This window comes from Spermophilus citellus (genome assembly GCF_964194105.1).
Source record: "Spermophilus citellus genome assembly, chromosome: 4".
NCBI lineage: Eukaryota > Metazoa > Chordata > Mammalia > Rodentia > Sciuridae > Spermophilus > Spermophilus citellus.
The window spans coordinates 109,607,673-109,632,556 of record NC_138185.1 but is presented as its reverse complement, the minus strand read 5'-3'; the positions used below and the strand labels follow the sequence as shown (position 1 = coordinate 109,632,556).

The 24,884-nt window shown below is 34.6% G+C and overlaps 1 protein-coding gene across 4 annotated transcripts in view; it reads right to left on the bottom strand.

The window, feature by feature from the left end:
- Positions 1-24,884, bottom strand: part of MYO9A (myosin IXA) — a 266,957-nt gene that overhangs the window by 165,222 nt on the left and 76,851 nt on the right. For all 4 annotated transcript variants that reach the window (XM_081290716.1, XM_081290714.1, XM_081290715.1 and 1 more), the window contains exons 6-9: positions 24,624-24,680; positions 13,977-14,074; positions 10,285-10,411; positions 1,116-1,205 (exon numbers count right to left, since the gene is read on the bottom strand). In XM_081290716.1, coding sequence (XP_081146842.1) covers positions 1,116-1,205; positions 10,285-10,411; positions 13,977-14,074; positions 24,624-24,680 — 372 coding nt within the window. The remainder of the gene's footprint in view (positions 1-1,115; positions 1,206-10,284; positions 10,412-13,976; positions 14,075-24,623; positions 24,681-24,884) is intronic.

Sequence of the window (24,884 nt, the reverse complement as noted above, 5' to 3'; positions counted from 1 at the left end):
CATGTGTTGAAGGATAGAGTCCCCAATTTAGCAATGTTTCAGAGATGGGGCTGCTAGAAAGTGACTGAATAATGAGTGGATCAATCCATTGATAAATTCATAATTTGGTGGCATTATTGGGAGATGGTATAAACTATAAGAGGTAGGGGCTAAGTGGAAGAAGTCACAGGGTTGGGGGTAGGTTCTGAAAGGGTATATTTTGTCTCAAGCTGCTTCTTCTTTCTCGGTGCTTCCAAGGTGCCAAGAGGTAAGCACCTTTCCCCCACTGGAGGCCCAAACCAATAGAATAGACCAACCAAAAAATAAAACCTCTGAAATCATGAGCCAAAATAATTTTTTCTTCCTATAAGTTATTTTTCTCAGGTATTTTGACACAGCAACAAAGAACTGACTAACACACTATCCTATACACTTAGTATAGTAATAAACACAAATTTCATCTGGCAAATTATACAGATATTATTTAAAGCCATAAGAGTGAGTTGAGATAATGTAGATAAAGAATACAGACAAGACAAAGGTTGTGTCCTACCTAGTGTACCCACCTTTTTGGAGGTTAAGAAGAAAAAGCAAGCAAAAAGAACTACAAATACGGGGCCCACCACAAAAAAGTAACCCAGCAAAGTATAATATATATAGAAGGTAATCAGAAAAAATGAGGTCTCAAGAAGGAATAATCAATGAGATCAAACAAACACTGATAATTTATAATTCTACCTACTATCTGTCTACCTCATATTAATAACATTAAACTTAATGCTGTTTTTTAAAAAAATGTAATCGACATATTCTTCAAATTCTTTCCTTTTCACAAAAGGATCAAGCTGTGAAAAAATTAATAAAAATTTAGAGAAATTAAAAAAATATGAAACTTAAGAATGATGAAAAAATTTAAAAAGAACAGTGAAGAAAGATCCTTGGGGAAAAAAATTTAAAGCCCCTACTTAAAATCACATTCAGTTTCTATGTGAATGGAAAATTAATGATCAAATTTCAAGGGCCTAGAAAATGTGTCAGTAAACAGATTTTTTTAATTGTCATTTTAATATTGTTAAGAGGAAAAACACAAACTCCTAAGAATGTCTAGAATGTTTTGATTTCAATGAAAACCATACCTCTGCCAACTTGTATGGTAAAATAAGCTTCTCTCCAACTGTCACCGTCTTTCTTGTTACTAATGCTTCAAATAGCATCTCTTCTTTAACCTATACAGCAAAAAAGTAAATGTCAATATATGATATTTATGAAAAAGGTTGAATTATTTTATTGAAAAGCCAACAGAGGAAAAAATATTATATGGGATCAGTAAATATACAATAGAGAAAAAAGGAAATCCAAGAAAAATACCAGCAATTTGAACATTGGTCAAAGTAGAATTTAACTTGTCTCACTCACTCCCATTACCCCCACTAAAAACCAAAACAAGATAGATGAGACAAACAGGTCTTTTTAAAATTTGCTTTCTGAGCATAACAGAAAATAAGTTTATTATGCAAAATATAGAATAGTAACTAAAAAAATTTATTTAAAACAATCAATCACAATACCACAACTGGAGACAAGGATGAAAAACAGTACTTCTTAAATTTCAGGAAGGTTCTCAAAAAGCCCTTATTTATGTTTCAGATGTTTATTTTTATCTATGGATAATGAACTTTAACATAAAGTTGACACTCCCATTGTTCTCACTCACTTTGTCTCCCAGAGGTAATTACTATCATGAATTTGACATGTATCATTTTGGTTTTTGTTTTATACATTTATATGTATTAAATGTATTCATAAACATGATGTTATACTATCAAATAAATTTAACTCTTCCGTATGGTAGCATATTGCCATATGTTTTTGAGATATAATTATGTTTATAATTTAGATTAAACTTATTCACTTAATTGCTATATAGCATACCAATAATACCTGTGTGTAATATGGTCTTCTATTTATCGTAATTATAATCAAATTTACACTCCTTTCAATTTTGCACAACTGGAAAATACACTACAATGAATATTCCTGCATATGAATTCAAGAGTTCCTGAAATGAACAAACTTAAAAATAAAATTATCAGTTTATAAGATACTCATTTTCAGCTTTACAGGATATTACCAAACTCCTATATGTAATTTTTACCAATATGCTCTCTGAACAGTAACACTGAAAGCTCCTATTTCCTCAAACCTTGACTATATTCGGTTTTATCAGGCCTTTAAATTTTATAATACTGAGGATGATAAAATGGTAAAACAAAGATATTTTATAAAAGCATGAATATGTAATGAAAATATTACATTCATAAAAATTTATGGAGACAACATAATATCAAACCATGTCAAGCAAAATAATGTTACATTATAAGGAAAACTTGAGTTATAAAATAATAGAAGGAGGTATTATCCCCACTATCAGCAATTTATGTCAGATTAAAAAAAAATCCTTTCACAAATATTTAAGTACTGGGGAATTAACCCAGGTGCATTTTACCACTAGGCCACATCCCCAGTCCATTTTATTTTTTAAAACAGGATTTTGTTAAATTGTTGAGGCTGGCCTTGAACCTGAGTCAATGGAATTACAGGCATGTACCTATCACTAAACTTGGCCATGAAAGGATAATTTTGAACCATATTCAACAGGAAAGTATCTGGCAAATATAACACCATAAAAATATGAATATGCCCTCTTTTAAAGTATCCATTGCTCAATTCTCAAATTTCAAAAACTGCAAATAATTTGAGGCACATTACCTTCACAAAATACAGTAAAACTAAAAATGCACAATGAAGTTTAAATACAAAGCACCCAACCTAATAGACAGATTTAAAATACTTTGAAAAATGCAAATAATACTGGGTTTCAAAAAATAACAAAAGTAAGACAGGTAAGAAGAAACATATGCAAGAAAAAAACAAAGATATATTATATGGTACATTTCTACAATTATTCAAAATAAATATTTAAAAATAGGTGGCAGTATATATCAGTGGTAGAGCACAGGCTTACAGCATGTAGGGCCAGGATCCCCAACTCCACCAACAACAACAACAAAAAAAAACCTATGCTGTAGACTCAAGAAATCTTTTTAAAGAATAAATATTTATTAGTAGAAAATTCAACAAGCTCAATCCCCACTAACAGAAAAAATATAAATTGTATTTTATCAATGAAATCTTAAGAGTTAAAACAACCTAGAATATATAAATCAGAATTGAAAACTCTCAAAAATATAATATCAAATTAAAAAGTCAAACTTCAGAATGATTTTTTACAGTAGAGCATTTATACTAAAGTCTGAATTTTCACACAAAAGAAAAAATTAAGAGAAACATATGGGTAATAATGAGTGTAATGCATTTCACTATTGTCATGTATTTTTAAAAAGTTTTTAAAAAAGAGACAAAATTCAAAAAGAGGGAAAAAATTCAAATTCAAAATTTTAAAATAATACTTTTTAAAAGAGAGAAACAAAATTCAAATTAATAAAATATTTATAAGGAAATCAAAAATAATTAATTTTAGATGTCTAACATATGATTTCTTAGAAAAATAAAAATTATTAAAATAATTCACATCAGCTTTGAAAAGTAATAAAAAATTCATTAACATGGAACAAATGGGAAAAGTATCCAATAAAACTCTCATAAGGTTGATCTCTCGAACCTTTCTTTTTTGTTGTTGTTGTTGTTGTTATGATTTTCTTTTTTTTTTTCTGATTTAAAATTCTTTATCAGATACGTAGTGAACATAGCATTGACCAATTTGTCGCTTGTCTCTTAATATTCTTTTTTTTTTTATTGGTTGTTCACCACATTACAAAGCTCTTGACATATCATATTTCATACATTAGATTGAAGTGGGTTATGAACCCCCAATTTTACCCCAAATGCAGATTGCAGAATCACGTCGGTTACACATCCACAATTTTACATAATGCCCTATTAGTAATTGTTGTATTCTGCTACCTTTCCTATCCCCTACTATCCCCACTCCCCTCCCCTCCCATCTTCTCTCTCTACCCCATCTACTGTAATTCATTTCTCTCCTTGTTTATTTTCCCATTCCCCTCACAACCTCTTATATGTAATTTTGTATAGCAATGAGGGTCTCCCTTCATTTCCATGCAATTTCCCTTTTCTCTCCCTTTCCCTCCCATCTCATGTCTCTGTTTAATGTTACTCTTTTCTTCCTACTCTTCCTCCCTGCTCTGTTCATAGTTGCTCTCATTATATCAAAGAAGACATTTGGTATTTGTTTTTTAGGGATTGACTAGCTTCACTAAGCATAATCTGCTCTAGTGCCATCCATTTCCCTGCAAATTCTATGATTTTGTCATTTTTTATTGCAGAGTAGTACTACATTGTGTATAAATGCCACATTTTTTTTTTTTTTTTGTCCATTCATCTATTGAAGGGCATCTGGGTTGGTTCCACAGTCTAGCTATTGTGAATTGTGCTGCTATGAACATCAATGTGGCAGTATCCCTGTAGCATGCTCTTTTAAGGTCTTCAGGGAATAGTCCGAGAAGGGCAATAGCAGGGTCAAATGGTGGTTCCATTCCAAGCTTTCCCAGGAATCTCCAAACTGCTTTCCAAATTGGCCGCACCAATTTGCAGTCCCACCAGCAATGTACAAGTGTACCCTATAGTTTCTTTATTCAACTTTTGTTTGGAGGATCTGTCCAATGGTGAGAGAGGTGTGTTGAAGTCACCCATAATTATTGTGTTGTGGTCTATTTGATTCTTGAACTTGAAGAGAATTTGTTTTATGAATGTCGAAGCACCATTATTTGGTGCGTAAATATTGATAATTGTTATGTCTTGTTGGTGAATGGTTCCTTTTAACAGTATATAATGACCTTCTTTATCCCTTTTGATTAACTTAGTCTTGAAGTCGATTTTATTTGATATGAGGATGGCCACCCCTGCTTGCTTACGAGGACCGTGTGCGTGGTATATTTTTTCCCATCCTTTCACCTTCAGCCTGTGTATGTCTTTTCCAATCAGATGTGTCTCCTGGAGGCAGCATATTGTTGGATTTGTTTTTTTAATCCATGATACCAGCCTATGTCGCTTTATTGGAGAGTTTAAGCCATTAACATTCAGAGTTACTATTGATATATGGTTTGAACTTCCAACCATGTTTGATTGTTTATCCTTTTTTTAAAAAATTTAGTTTGTTTCTCCATGATTATCTATCCCCTCGCCCTCTGTCTTTACTGAGGCACTTCCCACTGATGGTTTTGGTTATTGTTTTTCATTTCTTCCTCGTGTAGTGTTTTGCTCAAAATGCTTAGCAATGCTGGTTTTCTGGCTGCAAATTCTTTTAACTTTTGTTTATCATGAAAGATATTTATTTCGTTGTCATACCTGAAGCTTAATTTTGCTGGATACAGAATTCTTGATTGGCATCCATTGTCTTTCCGTGTTTGAAATACATTGTTCCATGACCTTCTTGCTTTCAGTGTCTGTGATGAAAAATCCGTTGTTAACCTTATTGGTTTACCCCTGAATGTAATCTGTCTTCTTTCTCTTGTAGCTTTTAATATTTTCTCTTTGTTCTGTATATTGGATATCTTCATAACAATGTGTCTTGGCGTTCGTCTACTGTGATTTTGTGTGCCCGGTGTCCTGTATGCATCTTCAATTTGTATATCTGTTTCCTTTTTTATTTCTGGAAAGTTTTCTGTAATTATTTCATTCAGCAGGTTACTCATTCCCTTGGTTTGAATCTCTGTACCTTCTTCTATCCCGATGACTCGTAAGTTTGGTTTTTTTATGTTGTCCCATAACTCTTGGATGTTTTTCTCATGATTTTTTACCAGCCTTTCTGAGTTGGCTAGACTCTTTTCAAGATGATATATTTTGTCTTCATTATCTGACGTTCTGGCTTCTACTTGCTCCACTCTGTTAGTGATACTCTCGATTGAGTTTTTAATTTGGTTTATCATTTCCTTCATTTCTAGAATTATTGTTTGATTATTTTTTATAATCTCTATCTCCTGATAAAGATGCTTAACTTCTTCTTTTATCTGTTTATGTAATTCATTCTCAATGTGTTCTTTCGCTGCTTGAATTTGCTGTCTTGTATCCTCTTTAAGGTTCCATTCCATCTATCTAAGGTGTTCCTTGAGTTCTTTATATGACCATTTTTCTGCTGACTCTAGGTCCTCCTGAATATTTAGGCTGTCCTGCATTGTTTGTACTCCTTTTCTTCCTTGCTTTTTGAAGCTGCTCATGTTACTTCTTGTTCTGTTTGACTACTGAGTTACTCTTTACTCCTATAAATTAATTTGATGCTTGGGAGGAAAGGTATTAGAAGGGAAGGGAAGACGTCACTAAAGAGAATGAGAGTAGGCAGGTAGAATTCAAGGAAGGGGGGATAAGAAAAATGAAAAGACAAAAGTAGAAAAAAATAGCAACTAAAAAAAGAAAAAAATTTAAAAAAATAATAATAATTTAAAAAAATTAAAATTAAAATTAGAAGAAAAAAAATTTTTAAAAAATTTTGTAAAAAAAATTAAAAAAACAACAAGAAAGAAAAATGAAAATGAAAGAAAAACCCAAATCAAAAAAAAAGAGAAAAGAAAAAAAAAAAAACCTAATAAATGCAGTCTTAGAGTTTGATTAACTTCTCTTCCAGTAGGTGGCACTGTGCCCACCAGGTCAAGTTTCTCCTGTCAATACGCGGGAACCAATCACTGTGCAGCAGCTCCTCCCAGACTGGGCGAGTCTCCAATCCTGAGTGTCTAGGGCCTCCTCTTGTGTCTAGTCACTTCCCACTTTTCCTCTAGCCAGGCCCCTCTCACCACAATACTGGCTACACGCCAGGTCTGCTGCTCCCGGGAGCCCTGTTTTCATGAACGACTGGGCACACTCTTCCAGTTTGCCATTCCCTCAGACCCTAAGTTGGTAGAGCTTGGGGCTGAGAATCCGCAGCGAATTTTACTTGCCCTCCGGTAGCCACTCCCCCGTAGCTGGTGCAAGAGACCTCAGCAGTCAGCCCTGGTGGGAGGGGTAGTCCCGGCGCCGGTCTCGCACCACCTCTGATTCCCTCGGGCTGGCTGTAGCACTCACGGGAGAGGTGGGAGGGGCCCTTACGGGAGAGCTGGGAGGGGCCCTTAAGGTTTCCCCGATGTGTGGAGAGGGAAGGCTAGGGGATTACACACCTGTAGCCGCAGGTTTCAATCTCTCAAACCTTTCAAGAACACACTATTGATCGTTCTTTTAAAAACAGAAAAAAGAATGAAAATGACCTAAGTCATTTTGGTGAATTGGCTTTCTGCTGGCACTAAAGCCTGACAGAGATAATACATAGATCTATACACATGCACAACCACAGAAAACACATTAATCTTATTTTATTTGGTAAGCATCCTAAAGAAAATATTAATAAATTATTGATATTTGAATCAGCTACCTCTAAAATTTCCTAAATATTTTGTTATACACATATGACTTTCAAAATTTTTACATTATCAATACAAACCCAACACCAGTAGATTCACTATTCAATGTACAATATTTCATGTTTATCTAACTGAAAAACTGTATGTAAATTAAAAACCCGTTCTTTATATTATTTGAGCAGATGTTAAAATATACTCAAGATACAAAATCTGATAAAAACTGAACAGCTTTTGGTAATGATGATGGTTCTAAAAAAACAAAAAACATCCTCCATAATTACAATAAATCTACTGGAGAGTTTTCACATTTCACTTAATCTCACCAGCAAAATCTATCCAAATAGGCTTTAGTATACAAAAGAATAAAAATATTCATTGCTGCATGAGATAACAAATTTAAAAACTAGAAAAAGTAAAATTAAATCACTACCTTTAAACTATTCTTCAAAATTACCTATGTTTATCACTGAACTGAATCACTTTAGGAAAATGGGAAATTATATTAAATTTTAACTAAGGAGCTTAAATTTTAAGTTAAGCCAGTTCACCAAAGCTTTAAGGCTTCAATTATTATCAATCTTAAACAACTAGAGGCCATCAATTTTTAAAATAATTTCTAAGACCTAATTACAGGCAGTATATCATGGTAGACAAATCTGAAGCTATTTTCTTTCTATTTAATACCAACCTTCAGTCCTAGAACCAGTCCAAAGTACACAAAAGAATAAATTTAAGTAGTTTGGATTAAGTAATTTGGTTAAAAGTAAGATCTGCTATCAAATCACATCTTTGATACTGGTAATTCCAATTCTCAGAATTTGATTTCTCCTTTTTCTAGGAAGTTGCCTGGACTACCTTATCATTGTCTCGCCAGAAAAGGAATAATTCACTAGGTCTAGAAGCTCTGATACTTGCTGAAGGCCTGGATATAAATAACACCAACCAGTCATATTGTCCAGTATTATAACACCACCAAATTCTTGACCAAAATATCACCTGAAGTGCCTGATTGAAATATTCTTTGTTCTCTGACCTTCAGACCTTCAAAATTATAATCTTATGGCACCACAGTCCATCTCCCCATAAAAATTCTTTCCAATGAGTGAGTCTAGTTCCAATTTAAGATACTCCCTTTGCCTGCCCCTTTCTCCAGGATGTCATTTCATTATAACTAAAAGCAATGCCCAGTCATGTGTCGTGCTGTGCTTACATGAATAGGAAAAAGGCATCCACGGTTCTCCAAGAGCACTGCAGCCTTCTAATGGACACAACTAAAAAACAATTAACTTTATACTACAAAACCCAAACTATACCAACTAGAAGGAGATGTTCTATGCATAGGGAGTTGGTTTAGACTACTTAATAAGTTTACTCTCAATGAAGTAGCAAATGAACCAAGATTTGAAAATATTAATATTTCAACTTCTAAAAGGCACAGTAAGCTATAATTTCTAACTGCCAAAACTGGAAATAAAGAAGACTTCCTCCAATAGGTGAATGGATAAACATACTGCAGTATACCCACACATACAATGGAATATTACCCAGAGGTAAAAAGAAATGAACTATCAAGCCACAAAAAGACATGGATAAATCTTAAAACACCTATTACTAAATAAAATAAATCATTCTGAAAACCTACATGCTCTATCATCCCAATTACACTGCAATTACATTATATTACATTCTGTTAAGAACAAATTTCTACCACCAGGAAAATGATAAGAAGTTGTTACCAACTTAGAGAGAAGAGTTGAATAGGTGAAGTACAGAGAAATTTTTAGACCTGTAAAACTATTCTGTATAACATTATAATGGGGATACCTGGCTTCATGTCCTTGTCAAACCCATTCAGCACAGAGTAATGTATGTAAATTTCTTTAATTATCAAGACATTAGGAAAAATTCCAGGAAAGACCATGACAAGAGACTTTACTAACTGTATGACAAATATAAGAAAAAAATCTCAAGAAAGAAGATAGGAAAAGATGACAATCTAAGCAACTTTAGAAACTAGTGGAAATCTCTAGGACTAAAGACAAAAAGAACTGTCCGTAGGCACTATACTCAATTTGAGAAAGTTATTTCCCACAAATAACTACTACAAAAGAACATTGTTAACTGCACATTTATGGATGGCAGAGGGTGTAAAAAGGTTTCTCATTGTTTGAGGAGAAGTTAACAGATATGCAAGGTGAGAGACTAAATGATTCATGTAGGAATGGATTTTTAGAAACTTCAGTATGAAGTCATGCTTAGCTTTATATAGATGCAGATGATTACATATAGAAATATTTATAGATATGTGTATATACACAAGTTAGAATATACATATATTTTTCCTTGATCTGTCAGATGAGAGGGTCTGTAAGAAACAACATTCCATCTTATAGGGTGAATCTGAAAGATGAGTAGAAGATGAGAACATTCAAATTATATTCAACCCATTAAGAAAAAAGCAGTTATCTTTACTCACCTACCCCAAAACCCCATTTTTAAGTAAAATAATCTAACCAAAATCTTCACTATGAGAAGAAAAATCTCAGATTTGGAAAAAGCAAAATAAACATAAATTTTTCCACAATATTATAAAGTCTAGAGTAGAAATATTCATACTATCTAACAAACTGAGTAATTATAAATGTGTGCAGCAAGTAGAGGCAGAGGAGAAAACACAACTGTCTATAAATTCTGGCACACTCAATAGTAAAGTAAGGCAGATGTCAGGAGGAACTCCATCTTTTAGAAACACTATTAAGAAACAATATCTAATAAAATCATTAATAAAAGCATTAATCCACATATATCTATAAAATAGTTACACAAAAAAGAATTTTACATTCTAAAATTCTTGCTAATTGAAAATGTCATCACTCACTTCTAGTAATTCTGATACAACAGGCAGAACTTCAGGATTACAGATATCAATGGAGTCATCCCGGTATGTCTTCTTTTTATAGCAGATATTACCCAAATGTAGTATTGCTGAGAGGAGAGAGAATATCCTGTGAAAATAAAAGCACAACTTACAAATTGAAAATGTGCATTCTCAAAGCTTGTTTCATTCTAAAATTCTTGCTAAGCAAAATACCAGTACAAATAGTTTTCAGAAAAACAAGAAACATGAGAATAACTACAAATAAATCAAAAGTCACTGTTTACTGCAAAGTGCTATACATGACCTTAGTTCCAGTATTATACCACTTGTTATGTAGTTGTTCAAGAGATTTCTTTTTTTTTTTTTTTTTTACATTTGAATCAGATGGGATACAATTTCTCATTTTTCTGAGTGTACAGGTTGCAGAATCACATTGGTCATGCGGTCACATATGTACACACAGTAATAATAATGTCTATTTCATTCTACTATCCTTCCTTTCCCCCATCCCCTCCCCTCCCCTCACTTCTCTCTACCCAATCTAAGGTGACACTATTCTTTTTTTTTCCTTACATCTTCATACATGTATTTTGTATAACGATGAGGGTCTCCTTCCACCTTCCATGCAATTCCCCTTTTCGCTCCCTTTTCCTCCAACCTCTCTTCCCTATCTAGAGGTAATCTCTTCCCATGCTCCTCCTCCCTACCCCATTTTGTGTCACCCCCCTTATATCAGAGAAGACATATGGCATTTGCTTTTCTGGGACTGGCTAACTTCACTTAGCATAATCTGCTCTAATGCCATCCATTTCCCTCCAAATGCCATAATCTTGTTATTTTTTGGTGCTGATTAATATTCCATTGTGTATATATGACACATTTTTTTAATCCATTCATCCATTGAAGGGCACGTAGGTTGGCTCCACAGTCTAGCTATTGTTAATTGTGCTGCTATAAATATTGATGTGGCTGTGTCCCTATAGTATGCTGTTTTTAGGTCTTCTGGGTATAGACCAAGAAAAGGAATAGCTGGGTCAAATGGTGGTTCCATTCCCAGCTTTTCAAGGAATCTCCATACTGCTTTCCAAATTGGCTGTACCAATTTGCAGTCCCACCAGCAATGTATGAATGTACCTTTTTCCCCCCGCATCCTTGCCAACAGTCGTTGTTGTTTGACTTCATAATGGGTGCCATTCTTACTGGAGTGAGATGGTATTTTAGAGTAGTTATAATTTGCATTTCTGATTGCTAGAGATGATGAGCATTTTTTTGTGTATTTGTTGATTGATTGTATATCATCTTCTGAGAAGTGTCTGTTCAGGTCCTTGGCCCATTTGTTGACTGGGTTACTTGGGTTTTTTTGGTGTTTAGCTTTTTGAGTTCTTTGTATACCCTAAAGATTAGAGCTCTATCTGATGTATAAGGGGTAAAAATTTGTTCCCAGGATATAGGCTCACTATTCACCTCACATATTGTTTCTCTCAAGAGATTTCTTGCCTGAAATTGTTGTAGTATTTTAACAAGTCCATGTGTTTACAAATACTATTGTTTCTATCTGGAATACATTTTCCCCATACTATTTTAGAAACATTGAAACAAAATCTGTGAAGGAAAGGCCTCAAAATTTGCATTTTTATCAGTTATCTGTGGCTATTTTTTAATGATTAATCATGTTTTAAAATGCTTCTTCTTTGTTAAGTATGAGGCCAGAGTGGTATATTATCTAATAATTAGACCTCTTTGTGAAATACTCTAAACTGGATCCTCTCTCATGTGCCTAGTTCCTGTATCAGAGGAACATATTCCTCCAGTAAATAATCAATTCATCTACCTTTGCACTATATCCCATTGACTCCAGTTAACTCTCTCTCACCTAAACTAGAAGAACTTTCTATCAAAATACTCTCATTTTTTATCTTTCTCTTATTTTAAACAAACTGCTGAGATTCAACATGTTCTTCTCTTCAAAGTAAGCTTAGTAAAATATTAAATCACTTGTTTTCACCTTGTTACTCCTACTTAGTACCACATTTGGCATCTTCTACCCCCTAATATATCTCAGAGGTTACCAAGGACTTCCACATAGCTAGGAAGAGATATGACATTATCTGACATTTCAGAGGCATTTAACACAGCTAATCACTTCATTTAAAAGTCCTTTCTGAATCTCTTAAATACATATAACTTCGTACCTTTACCAGTTGAAAATAACTACTTGTCTTCCTAAAATTAGGAAGTATTCTAAATAAAGCAACAATATTGCTTTAGGAACCAGATATACTTTGAATCAACATCTAGTTCATGAGTCTAATTTTTCAAATAACATAAAATTTTTAAATGTTTGAATCACTCTCATGATTCAAAGAAAATATACATTGTAAAGGAATAATTCATTAAAGTTTACTGAAATAAAGTAGAAAATAAACTCAATATCAACAGAAACATAAAAACTAATGCAAGTCAGGCAGCCTCAGCAAAGAGGGGGATGCCAGGCAACTCAGTGAGACTCTTTTTCTAAGTAAAATACAAAATAGGGCTGGGGATATGGCTCATTGTCAAGTGCCCCTGAATTCAATCCCCATGACTAAAAAAAAAAAAAAAAAAAAAAAAAAACTAATGGAGGTCAAAAAGCATAACAAATTCATGACCCACTTTTTCAACAATTATTTTTAGTGGTAGTTTATATGGTAGCTAACTATATTGTTTCCACATCTGGGGTTTAATAATCAGCACATTAATGCTCTCCCACACAAATATGTGATCCACCAACAATTATGTGATATAAGTAATCCAAAGCACTATAAATCAACATAAAAAATATTTTAAAACATGAACAAGAATCCCTGTTTTCAAAAAGTACCTTTCTTGGTGGTGGTGCTGGAGATTGAACCCAGGGACTTGTGTATGCGAGGCAAGCACTCTACCAACTGAGCTATATATCCCCAGCCTCAAGAATATAACCTTATATTAGGTGATGACAGTAAATAACTATACTATAGGTCAGATATTTTTAAAATACAGAAGGTAATAACAAAGCACAATTATGGAAATTTTTCATTCAAAAAAGGCAGGACATGAACAGAGCTTTAAAGAAAATAAGTTTCAATTTGCATACCAAAATTAAATTGTGTTTTGTTGTCAGGTATGCATAACAGTAAGATCACTGATACAGAAAAAGAGGAGTTATAAAAGTAGCATTATACAGTAATAATTTTATATGTATTTGTGTTGTATTTTTAAAGTAAGGTGCATGGATAGCGGTCAGGGGCACAATGAATGTTTATGGCTGTACATTTTACAAAAAAGAAGAGCTCCAGCTTTCTCTGGATTCTCAAAGAACTTATAACCAAAAAAACAAAAAAAAAAAAAAATAGCTGAGGCAATAGTTAGAAAATTATTTGAAACAATCAAAGGAAATAACTAGGAATGATGGCACATGCCTATAATCCCAGTAAATGTGAGGCAGGAGGATTACAAATTCAAGATCAGCCTCAGCAACTTAGTGAGACCCTGTTTCAAAATAAAAATTATGAAAGAGTGAAAGAGTGGGGATGTAGCTAGGTTCAATCCTCAGTACACACACACACACAAAAAAAAAAAAAAAAAAACCAAAGAACAAAAAATCTTTCAAAGACATGTATGTAGTGATTTATTCTCTACTGGGGATATAAGAATACAAGAAATAAACTCACTGTCTTCTTGTCTTCGGAAGAAATCCTACCATTTCCATGGCCAGTTGTAAGCGTTCAAAGTCATGTCTCAAATCTTCTCCCTCCACCGAGAAGCAATTCTGCATTAGATAAAAAGAGAAAAAAATCAAAATTACCTATTAAATAATGTAGACCATTAAGAAACATGGTAATTTAAGATAAGTACATGTATGTATAAATGCAAATTAAAACTGGTAGACTACTCATACATACCTGGATTCATTATATTTCCTATCTGACTATAGAGGTATGCAAAGTACACATATACCTACAAAAATACCAGTAAGTTACCTTTTCTCCCCCTTTCACAATTATCAAGACAAAAATCTCAAAAATTACTTAAAATAGAGTGTTATAGGTACTTACAAGGTATGTTAATACCAAGTTTGATTTTAAGTAATTTTGAAGAATTAAGAGACTCATATTATTTAAGAGAGTTCAAGTCTACGAGCAAATGTTATTTATTCGACAAATACAATTTAACAAGTACCCATCATATTCAAGGCACTGAACTAAATCCTGGTGATATAAAAATAAATCTTAGAACAGGCAGTAATGTAACTGAGAATAAGATCATAGATTTACATAATATGAAGCATTTTATATTATGTATTATGTTATTAGCTATATTTCTATTATTTCACAGTTTCTAAGGAAAGAATAAAAATAACATGACAATCAAGCAAAGAAAGAAATACACGTAAAGGTTTTTATGAAATTCTCAAAAAGTACATATGAGTCAGTAAAAAAGTTATGGAGCAGCAGTAAAAACTTTATTTTACTTAACCTTTACATTTCAGTTCCCAAAACAAACAGTAACACAGAGTAGATGTAATCTAAATCTTTAAAACCTTTTTACTACATGTTCTCACATTACTTTGTACTTACAGAGTCAAACACCTCTTACATTTGTGCTATAAAAGCCTATTTTCCTAGGTAATGATCCATAAAGAACTCAATGAATCTGTCTTATTCATTGCAGATCTCAAGCATCAAGTCAACCCCAAGAGGAATTACTGAAGTAAATACATAATCATTTAATCTTAAAATCCTACCTCGTATTTCAACCCTAAAATTCCAGGCTTAGTTCAGATAAATAAAACAATCAGGTGAAACTGACCATTTATACTAATGACCAGTTATATTGATAGACCAGCTTTAAAGAATGATAGTAGACATCAAACAAAATGATATCAGTATTTATTTTCCACATTTTACAACTGAGAAAACAAAGGTTAAGACATGTTAACAGCAATAAAAATAACTGCCGTTTAAGTAGATTATACCATTTGAATATGGAAAATCTGTACTTACTAAATATCTACTTGATATGTATAATTGCACTAAATCCTCAAAACACAGAGGTAATTAATATACATTTATAGACAAGAAAACATTTAGAATTTTAAAAACCTGCCCAAAGTCAAAATCTTATAAACCACTTCCAAATCCTGTGTTCTCTTCCCTACAACCCTGAAGCCACTTACTTAATAGGGGTAACCTTAAAAGGAATTAAATCACCATTCAATAGCTCACAACAGTTACCTGATAAAAAATAAATTTTCTCACTATAGGTTCCCTTGGGAGCCCTCATATAACATTACAAAATATATACATCATGCAGAGTACATCATGCACAAATGGTAGAACGGTCCTTCAACAATCCTCTCAGGATATAATGCTAGTTACATAAATTCTAGGAACTCATAGGAAAAGAAAGTTTAGCTTGTTCCCAAATGTACCAGAGTTAAGAGCTAACAGGCTAAAACTACAGGATTTTCAGAATGACTGACTGATTTATTAACCAACTTGTAAGAACAAGAATCAGAACATAATCAAAGTTCAAACTAAAACAGCAGTAGAATATTGATGAAAGCAATATTAAAAGATTAGGAGATTAAGGTCATAAAAATCTTCTCAAGAGAAAAGATGGATAACAATTTCAGTGACGGCAGCAAACAGTAACAACCAGTTTTTCTGCACTTAGTGTTCAGAATTCTATCAAGCTTTTCATATGCATTGTTCAAATTAATATTTCCCCTCAAGATGAGAATGAAAAAATTAAGCAACCTTTCTGACGATCTCAAAACTAGTTAAATGGACGTACTTTACTTCAGAGCCCAAATTCTTAAACATTACTTACACCATCTCTGAAAAAATGTAGATCAGTTCCTGTCCTGCCTACATTCCAAAGATAACCAATTCACTTGATGTAATAAGGGAAAGATGGAAAGGAGGAGCATCATAACAATGGCAAAACAACTTAAAATTTGTCTATTAAAATTCATCAGAATTTTATAAATTTAAATATATAGAATTTATTTCGCAAAATGTTATATCTAAAACCAAACTTTTCTTGATTGTGAAATGGTAATGTAATTAAACTTTACCTAAGAGAAAAATTAATATCTACACAGATTGGTCATTCTAAAGCGAAAATAAACTACTTTTTTTAGTATTTATTTTTTAGTTGTAGTTTATTTATTTATTTTTATGTGGTGCTAAGGATCAAACCCAGGGCCTTGCCCATGCTAGGGAAACACTCTACTGATGAGCCACAACCCCAGCCCCAGAAAACAGACTACTTTTGCAATTAGTGGAATCTATAATCACATGCAGTGAGAATTAAAGCTGTGGATTTTTAAAGCAAGGACTAAGACATGTTATGCGTCCAGGAATAAATTTAATAAATTAATACATTAGTTATTAATAAACATAGTAGATGTATCTGTGTTTTTAGCCTTTACATCTGATCTAATTAAAAACTGAATCAACAAGGTTTTCTGTGTTCCTTTTACGGCTAGAAACTTGTCTTTATAAAATATAACAAGTAAAGCTCAATTTACCCATTTTTATTACATTTTATATGTCCTTAAATAACTCAATTTTTTTCTTTTTTTTTAAGAGAGAGAGAGAGAGAGAGAATTTTTTAATATTTTTTTTGTTAGTTTTTGGCAGACACAACACCTTTGTTTGTATGTGGTGCTGAGGATCGAACCCGGGCCACACGAATGACAGGCGAACGCGCTACCACTTGAGCCACATCCCCAGCCCTTAAATAATTCAATTTAAACCCTAAAAATCTTATAGGGATTTCTTTTTTATTTATTTTCTTTTAATTGGTTGTTCACAACATTACAAAGCTCTTGACATATCATATTTCATACATTAGATTGAAGTGGGTTATGAACCCGCAATTTTACCCCAAATGCAGACTGCAGAATCGCATAGGTTACACATCACATTTTTACATACTGCCATATTAGTGACTGTTGTATTCTGCTACCTTTCCTATCCCCTACTATTCCCCCTCCCCTCCCCTACCATCATCCCTCTCTACCCCATCTACTGTAATTCATTTCCCTCCATGTTTGTTAGCCCATTCCCCTCATAACCTCTTATATGTAATTTTGTATAACAATGAGGGTCTCCCTCCATTTCCATGTGATTTCCCTTTTTTTCTCCCTTTCCCTCCCACCTCATGTCTCTGTTTAATGTTAATCTTTTCTTCCTGCTCTTCCTCCCTGTTCTGTTCTTAGTTGCTCTCATTATATCAAAGAAGACATTTGGTATTTGTTTGTTAGGGATTGGCTAGCTTCACTAAGCATAATCTGCTCTAGTGCCGTCCATTTCCCTGCAAATTCCGTGATTTTCTCATTTTTTAGTGCTGCGTAATACTCCATGGTGTATAAATGCCACATTTTTTTAATCCATTCATCTATTGAAGGGCATCTGGGTTGGTTCCACAGTCTAGCTATTGTGAATTGTGCTGCTATGAACATCGAAGTGGCAGTATCCCTGTAGTGTGCTCTTTTAAAGTCTTCAGAAAATAGTCCGAGAAGGGCAATAGCTGGGTCAAATGGTGGTTCCATTCCCAGCTTTCCCAGGAATCTCCATACTGCTTTCCAAATTGGCCGCACCCGTTTGCAGTCCCACCAGCAGTATACAAGAATACCCTTTTCCCCACATCCTCGCCAGCACTCATTGTTGTTTGTCTTCATCATGGCTGCCAATCGTACTGGGGTGAGGTGGTATCTTAGGGTGGTTTTGATTTGCATTTCTCTGACTGCTAGAGATGGTGAGCATATTTTCATGTACTTGTTGATTGATTGTATGTCCTCCTCTGTGAAGTGTTTGTTCATGTCCTTGGCCCATTTGTTGATTGGGTTATTTGTTTTATTATTGTCTAATTTTTTGAGTTCTTTGTATACTCTGGATATTAGGGCTCTATCTGAAGTGTGAGGAGTAAAAATTTGTTCCCAGGATGTAGGCTCCCTATTTACCTCTCTTATTGTTTCTCTTGCTGAGAAAAAACTTCTCAGTTTAAGAAAGTCCCATTTGTTGATTCTTGTTATTAACTCTTGTGCTATGGGTGTCCTATTAAGGAATTTGGAGCCCGACCCCACAATCTGTAGATCGGAGCCAACTTTTTCTTCTATCAGACGGAGAGTCTCTGATTTGATATCTAGCTCCTTGATCCACTTTGAGTTGACTTTTGTGCATGGCGAGAGGAGGGGATTCAGTTTCATTTTGTTGCATATGGATTTCCAGTTTTCCCAACACCATTTGTTGAAGATGCTATCCTTTCTCCATTGCATGTTTTTAGCTCCTTTATCAAATATAAGATAGTTGCAGCTTTGTGGATTAGTCTCTGTGTCCTCTATTCTGTACCACTGGTCCACCCGCCTGTTCTGGTACCAGTACCATGCTGTTTTTATTACTATTGCTCTGTAATATAGTTTGAAATCTGGTATCGCTATACCACCTGATTCACACTTCCTGCTTAGAATTGCTTTTGCTATTCTGGGTCTTTTATTTTTCCATATAAATTTCACGATTGCTTTATCTACAAGAAATGCCATTGGGATTTGGATTGTCATTGCATTAAACCTATAGAGAACTTTTGGTAATATCGCCATTTTGATGATGTTAGTTCTGCCTATCCATGAACAGGGTATATTTTTCCATCTTCTAAGATCCACTTCTATTTCTCTATTTAGGGTTCTGTAGTTTTCATTGTATAAATATTTCACCTCTTTTGTTAGGTTGATTCCCAAGTATTTTATTTTTTTTTTGAGGATATTGTGGATGCAGTGTTTTTCCTCATTTCCATTTCAGAAGTTTTGTCGCCGATATACAGAAATGCCTTTGATTTATGTGTGTTGATTTTATATCCTGCCACTTTGCTGAATTCATTTATTAGTTCTAATAGTTTCTTTGTAGACCCTTTTGGGTCTTCTAGGTATAGAATCATGTCATCTACAAATAGTGATAATTTAAGTTCTTCTTTTCCTATTTTTATGCCTTTAATTTCTTTCGTCTCTCTAATTGCTCTGGCCAGTGTTTCGAGAACTATATTGAATAGAAGTGGTGATAGGGGGCATCCCTGTCTTTTTCCAGATTTTAGAGGGAATGCCTTCAATTTTTCTCCATTCAGAATGATGCTAGCCTAGGGCTTAGCATAGATAGCTTTTACAATGTCGAGGTAACTTCCTGTTATCCCTAGTTTTTCTAATGTTTTGAACATAAAGGGATGCTGTACTTTGTAAAATGCTTTTTCTGCGTCTATCGAGATGATCATATGGTTCTTATCTTTAAGTCTATTGATGTGGTGAATAACATTTATTGATTTCCGTATATTGAACCATCCTTGCATCCCAGGGATGAATCCTACTTGATCATGGTGCACAATTTTTTTGATGTGCCTTTGTATCCGATTCGCCAGAATTTTATTGAGGATTTTTGCATCTAGGTTCATCAGAGATATTGGTCTCTAGTTTTCTTTCTTTGAGGTGTCTTTCTCTGTTTCGGAATCAGGGTGATGTTGGCCTCATAGAATGAATTTGGAAGAGCTCCCTCTTTTTCTATTTCCTGAAATAACTTGAAAAGTATTGGTATTAATTCTTCTTTAAAGGTTTTGTAAAACTCCGCTGTATACCCATCCGGTCCTGGGCTTTTCTTGGTTGGAAGTCTTTTGATTGCTTCTTCTATTTCATCTATTGATATTGGTCTGTTTAAGTTGTGAGTATCCTCCTGACTCTGTCTGGGCAAATCATATGACTTAAGGAATTTATCGATGTCTTCACTATCTTCTATTTTATTGGAATATAGGTTTTCAAAATAATTTCTAATTGTCTTCTGTATTTCTGAAGCATCTGTTGTAATATTGCCTTTTTCATCCCGTATGTTAGTAAATTACTGAGTTCTCTCTCTTCTTCTCTTCGTTAGTATGGCTAGGGGTCTGTCGATCTTATTTATTTTTTCAAAGAACCAACTTTTTGTTTTGTTAATTTTTTCAGTAGTTTCTTTTGTTTCAATTTCATTGATTTCCGCTCTGATTTTAATTAATTTTTGCCTTCTGCTACATTTGCTGTTGTTTTGCTCTTCCTTTTCTAGGGCTTTGAGATGAAGTGTGAGCTCATTTATTTGTTGGTTTTTCCTTTTTTTGAGTAATGACCTCCAGGCAATGAATTTCCCTCTTAAAACTGCTTTCATTGTGTCCCATAGATTCCGATATGTTGTGTCTTTATTTTCATTTATCTCTAATAATTTTTTGATTTCCTCCTTTATGTCTTCTGTAACCCATTGATCATTCAGTAACGTATTGTTCATTGTCCATGTGATGTAGGATTTTTCCTTCCTTCTTTTATCATTGATTTCCAGTTTCATTCCATTATGATCTGATAAAGTGCATGGTATTATCTCTACCCCTTTATATTTACTGAGGGTTGCCCAATGGCATAATATATGATCTATTTTTTAGAAGGATCCATGTGCTGCTGAGAAAAAAGTATATCCACTTGATGATGGTTGATATATTCTATATATGTCAGTTAAGTCTAGGTTATTGATTGTGATATTGAGCTCAATAGTTTCTTTATTCAACTTGTGTTTGGAGGATCTGTCCAATGGTGAGAGAGGTGTGTTGAAGTCACCCATGATTATTGTGTTGTGGTCTATTTGATTCTTGAACTTGAGGAGAGTTTGTTTTATGAACTTTGCAGCGCCATTATTTGGTGCATAAATATTGATAATTGTTATGTCTTGTTGGTGAATGGTTCCTTTTAACAGTATATAATGTCCTTCCTTATCCCTTTTGATTAACTTAGTCTTGAAGTCGATTTTATTCGATATGAGAATGGCCACCCCTTCTTGCTTACGAGGACCATGTGCGTGGTATATTTTTTCCCAACCTTTTACCTTGAGCCTGTGTATGTCTTTTCCAATCAGATGTGTCTCCTGGAGGCAGCATATTGTTGGATTTGTTTTTTTAATCCATGATACCAGCCTATGTCGCTTTATTGGAGAGTTTAAGCCATTAACGTTTAGAGTTACTATTGATATATGGTTTGTACTTCCTGCCATTTTTGATTATTTATCTCTTTTTTTTTTCTAATTTAGATTGTTTCTCCATGATTAGCTTTCCCCCTGTCGTCTGTCTTTACCGAGGCACTTCCCGCTGATGGTTTTGGTTACTGTTTTTCATTTCTTCCTCGTGTAGAGTTTTGATCAAGACGCTTTGCAATGCTGGTTTTCTGGCTACAAATTCTTTTAGCTTTTGTTTATCATGAAAGATTTTTATTTCATTGTCGTATCTGAAGCTTAATTTTGCTGGATACAGAATTCTTGGTTGGCATCCATTGTCTTTCAGTGTTTGAAATACGTTGTTCCAGGATCTTCTCGCTTTCAGCGTCTGTGATGAAAAATCCGTTGTTAACCTTATTGGTTTACCCCTAAATGTAATCTGCCTCTTTTCTCTTGTAGCTTTTAATATTTTCTCTTTGTTCTGTATATTGGATATCTTCATAACAATGTGTCTTGGCATTGGTCTACTGTGATTTTGTGTGCTCGGTGTCCTGTATGCATCTACAATTTGTATATCTGTTTCCTTTTTTATTTCTGGAAAGTTTTCTGTAATTATTTCATTCAGCAAGTTACTCATTCCCTTGGCATGAATCTCTGTGCCTTCCTCTATCCCGATGACTCATAAGTTTGGTTTTTTTTAAGTTATCCCAAATCTCTTGGATGTTTTTCTCGTGATTTTTTACCAGCTTATCTGAGTTGGCTAGACTCTTTTCAAGATGATATATTTTGTCTTCATTATCTGACGTTCTGGCTTCTACTTGCTCCACTCTGTTAGTGATACTCTCATTTGAGTTTTTAATTTGGTTTATCGTTTCCTTCATTTCTAGAATTATTGTTTGATTTTTTTTATAATCTCTATCTCCTGATAAAGATGCTTAACTTCTTCTTTTATCTGTTTATGTAATTCATTTTCAATGTGATCTTTAAGGTTCCTTTCCATCTGTCTACGGTGTTCCTTGAGTTCTTTATATGGCCATTTTTCTGATGACTCCAGGTCCTCCTGAATATTTAGGCTGTCCTTCATTTTTTGTACTCCTTTTCTTCCTTGATTTTTTTATGCTCATGATACTTCTTGTTCTGTTTGACTGCTGAGTTACTGTTTACTCTTATAAATTTATTTGATGCTTGGGAGGAGAGGTATTAGAAGGGAAGGGAAGAAGTCACTAAAGAGAGTGAGTGTAGGCAGCTAGAATTCAAGAAAGGGGGAATAAGAAAATTCAAAAGAAATGAAAAGACAAAAGAAAAAAAGTGAAAAGAAAGAAAGAAAAAATGAAAAAATAAAAATTTAAAACCAAAAAAAAATTATAATGATAATAAACAAATGGAAATTAAAGTTTAAAAAATAATAGTAATAATAATAGAATAAAAAGAATTTTAAAAAATTTGAAACCATTAATAAGAAAGTTGAAGAGCAACAACAACATCAACAACAAATAGTGAAAATAAAATTTAAAAAAATACCAATAATAATCATTAAAAAAAATAATAATAATAATAAATGCAGTCATAGAGCTCAATTAACTTCTCTTCCAGTAGGTGGGAACTGGGCCAGGCTTCTCTTCTTGATGGGTGGGAACCAATCACTGTTCCTCAGCTCTTCTTCCCAGACTTTGCGGGTCTCCAATCCTGAGTGCCTAGGGCCTTCTCTTGTGGTTCCTCAAGCCAGGCCGCGCTCACCTGTGAAGCTCACCACAATACTGGCTACACGCCAGGTCTGCTGCTCCTGGGAGCCCTGTTTCCATGGATGCCTGGGCACACCCTTTCTGTTTGCCTCCCTCAGACCCTAAGTTTGTAGGGCTTGGGGCTGAGGACCCCCAGCGAATTTGTTTGCCCTCAGGTAGCAACTCCCCTGGTAGCTGGTGCAAGGGACCTCTGTTGTCAGCAGAGGGATACCCTGGGTCTGACTATCGTGCTCAGTTGGCTTTTACCTCTGTGAGTTCAGGTGGGCCGACTAGTTATTTCAGCGGGATCATTAGTGCTGAGTCACTAGAAGCAGGCGAACCAGAACTAGAATGCAGCCCAATCCAGGCTCGGTGTGTTCTGAGAGGGGCAGACTGTTTGCCCGGGATCCCCTTCAGCTCAACAGTGCCTAGTGGTCCTGAGCGAACAGTATTTTGACAGTTTACTTCTCCCTATGATCGCGCAGCTGAAGGGGTTAGAGACTTGATCTCTCCGCGTCCGCCGCCATGTTGGATCACTTAGATTTTAAATTGTCACTCATCTTATCAGCTGTTCCATTTAACTGGGCAGCCCACTCATGTGGTGAAGAGTCTGCTCTATGGTGCTCCACGGGAAGTGGCGGCGGCGGCGCGGTGGCAGCTCAGCAGTGGCCTTCGGGACCCCCGGGGAGGGAGTGCGGACTGGGGGAGGGGAGGTAGCGCCTCGGGGCCCGCGCGGGCCGGGTACTGGACACACGGGAGAGCGGGCGGGGTGGGGGAAAGAAATTGAGATCTAGATTTAGGGAGTGAGCGTGGGAGGAGAGACAGCGGGGGAGAAGCAAAGCAGAAAGGCGGAGAGTAGAAGGAGAAGGGTCCGAGGGAGCCAGACAGCTCGGGCTGCAGCCTTACTGCTCGCGCTGAAGTCGTGATGGACTCACTCCACCTTGGCTGGAGTCGTGGCGGATTCACTCCACCTAGGCCCCTTTCTTGACACGGTGCTGAGTCTTTGTCGACAGATCTCCTTTAATGATCTTTACTTTATCTTTTAAGATGCGGCGGCAGCGCGGAGCACAGAGCGGCTTACTCACTTCCCGCCGCCATCTCTCTGCAGTCTCTCTTATAGGAATTTCAATACTTAATTTTTTAAACATTTTATTAACCCAAGTAGCCTGTTATGCAATTTTTAAAAAGAAGAAAAATATACATGCATTCATTTTGTGAAAAGATTGTTGGCACAGGAAACAGGAATAACGTAATTTTTTTAAAATAAATAATCACTACTCATAATATGTGGTGTAATAAAACAGCTAAATAGTAATTTTTTAAAATCTCAGAGAAAATAACATAATTCATACAGATCCATACATAACAATGCTGCAGTTCATTATCAAAATAAATACTAAATGTAGATTAAACATTAGCAAATTTTAAAAATATCCAAAATTGTAAACTGGTTTTTAATCAAACCATATACATATAAATCAGTCATTCAGAGAAATCAAATACTGACTGATCTTCTTTCCTACACTGTTTTCAAGATGTATATAAATAAGCAACATGAGGGCCTTTTAACAGGAACACATAATATTTAGGTACTTGTACTGACCGGCTCATAGTCATAGCAATAATCATCCCAGCTCTGTCTGAGGGGTTTCTTTGTTATCTGAAAGTAAGGTAGATTAGTTAGGCAAAAGTTATTAAGTAATGGTACACTTCTCTAACAATCTCTTAGATGTTATATGCAGGTAGCACTACTGCTATCTAAATAGAAGTTACTTTGTATAGCAATATAAAATAAGAAAAAAGCATTCAGATCATGGGAGATCATATATTATTCTGTCGAACCCATATATGCTACTGTCCACTG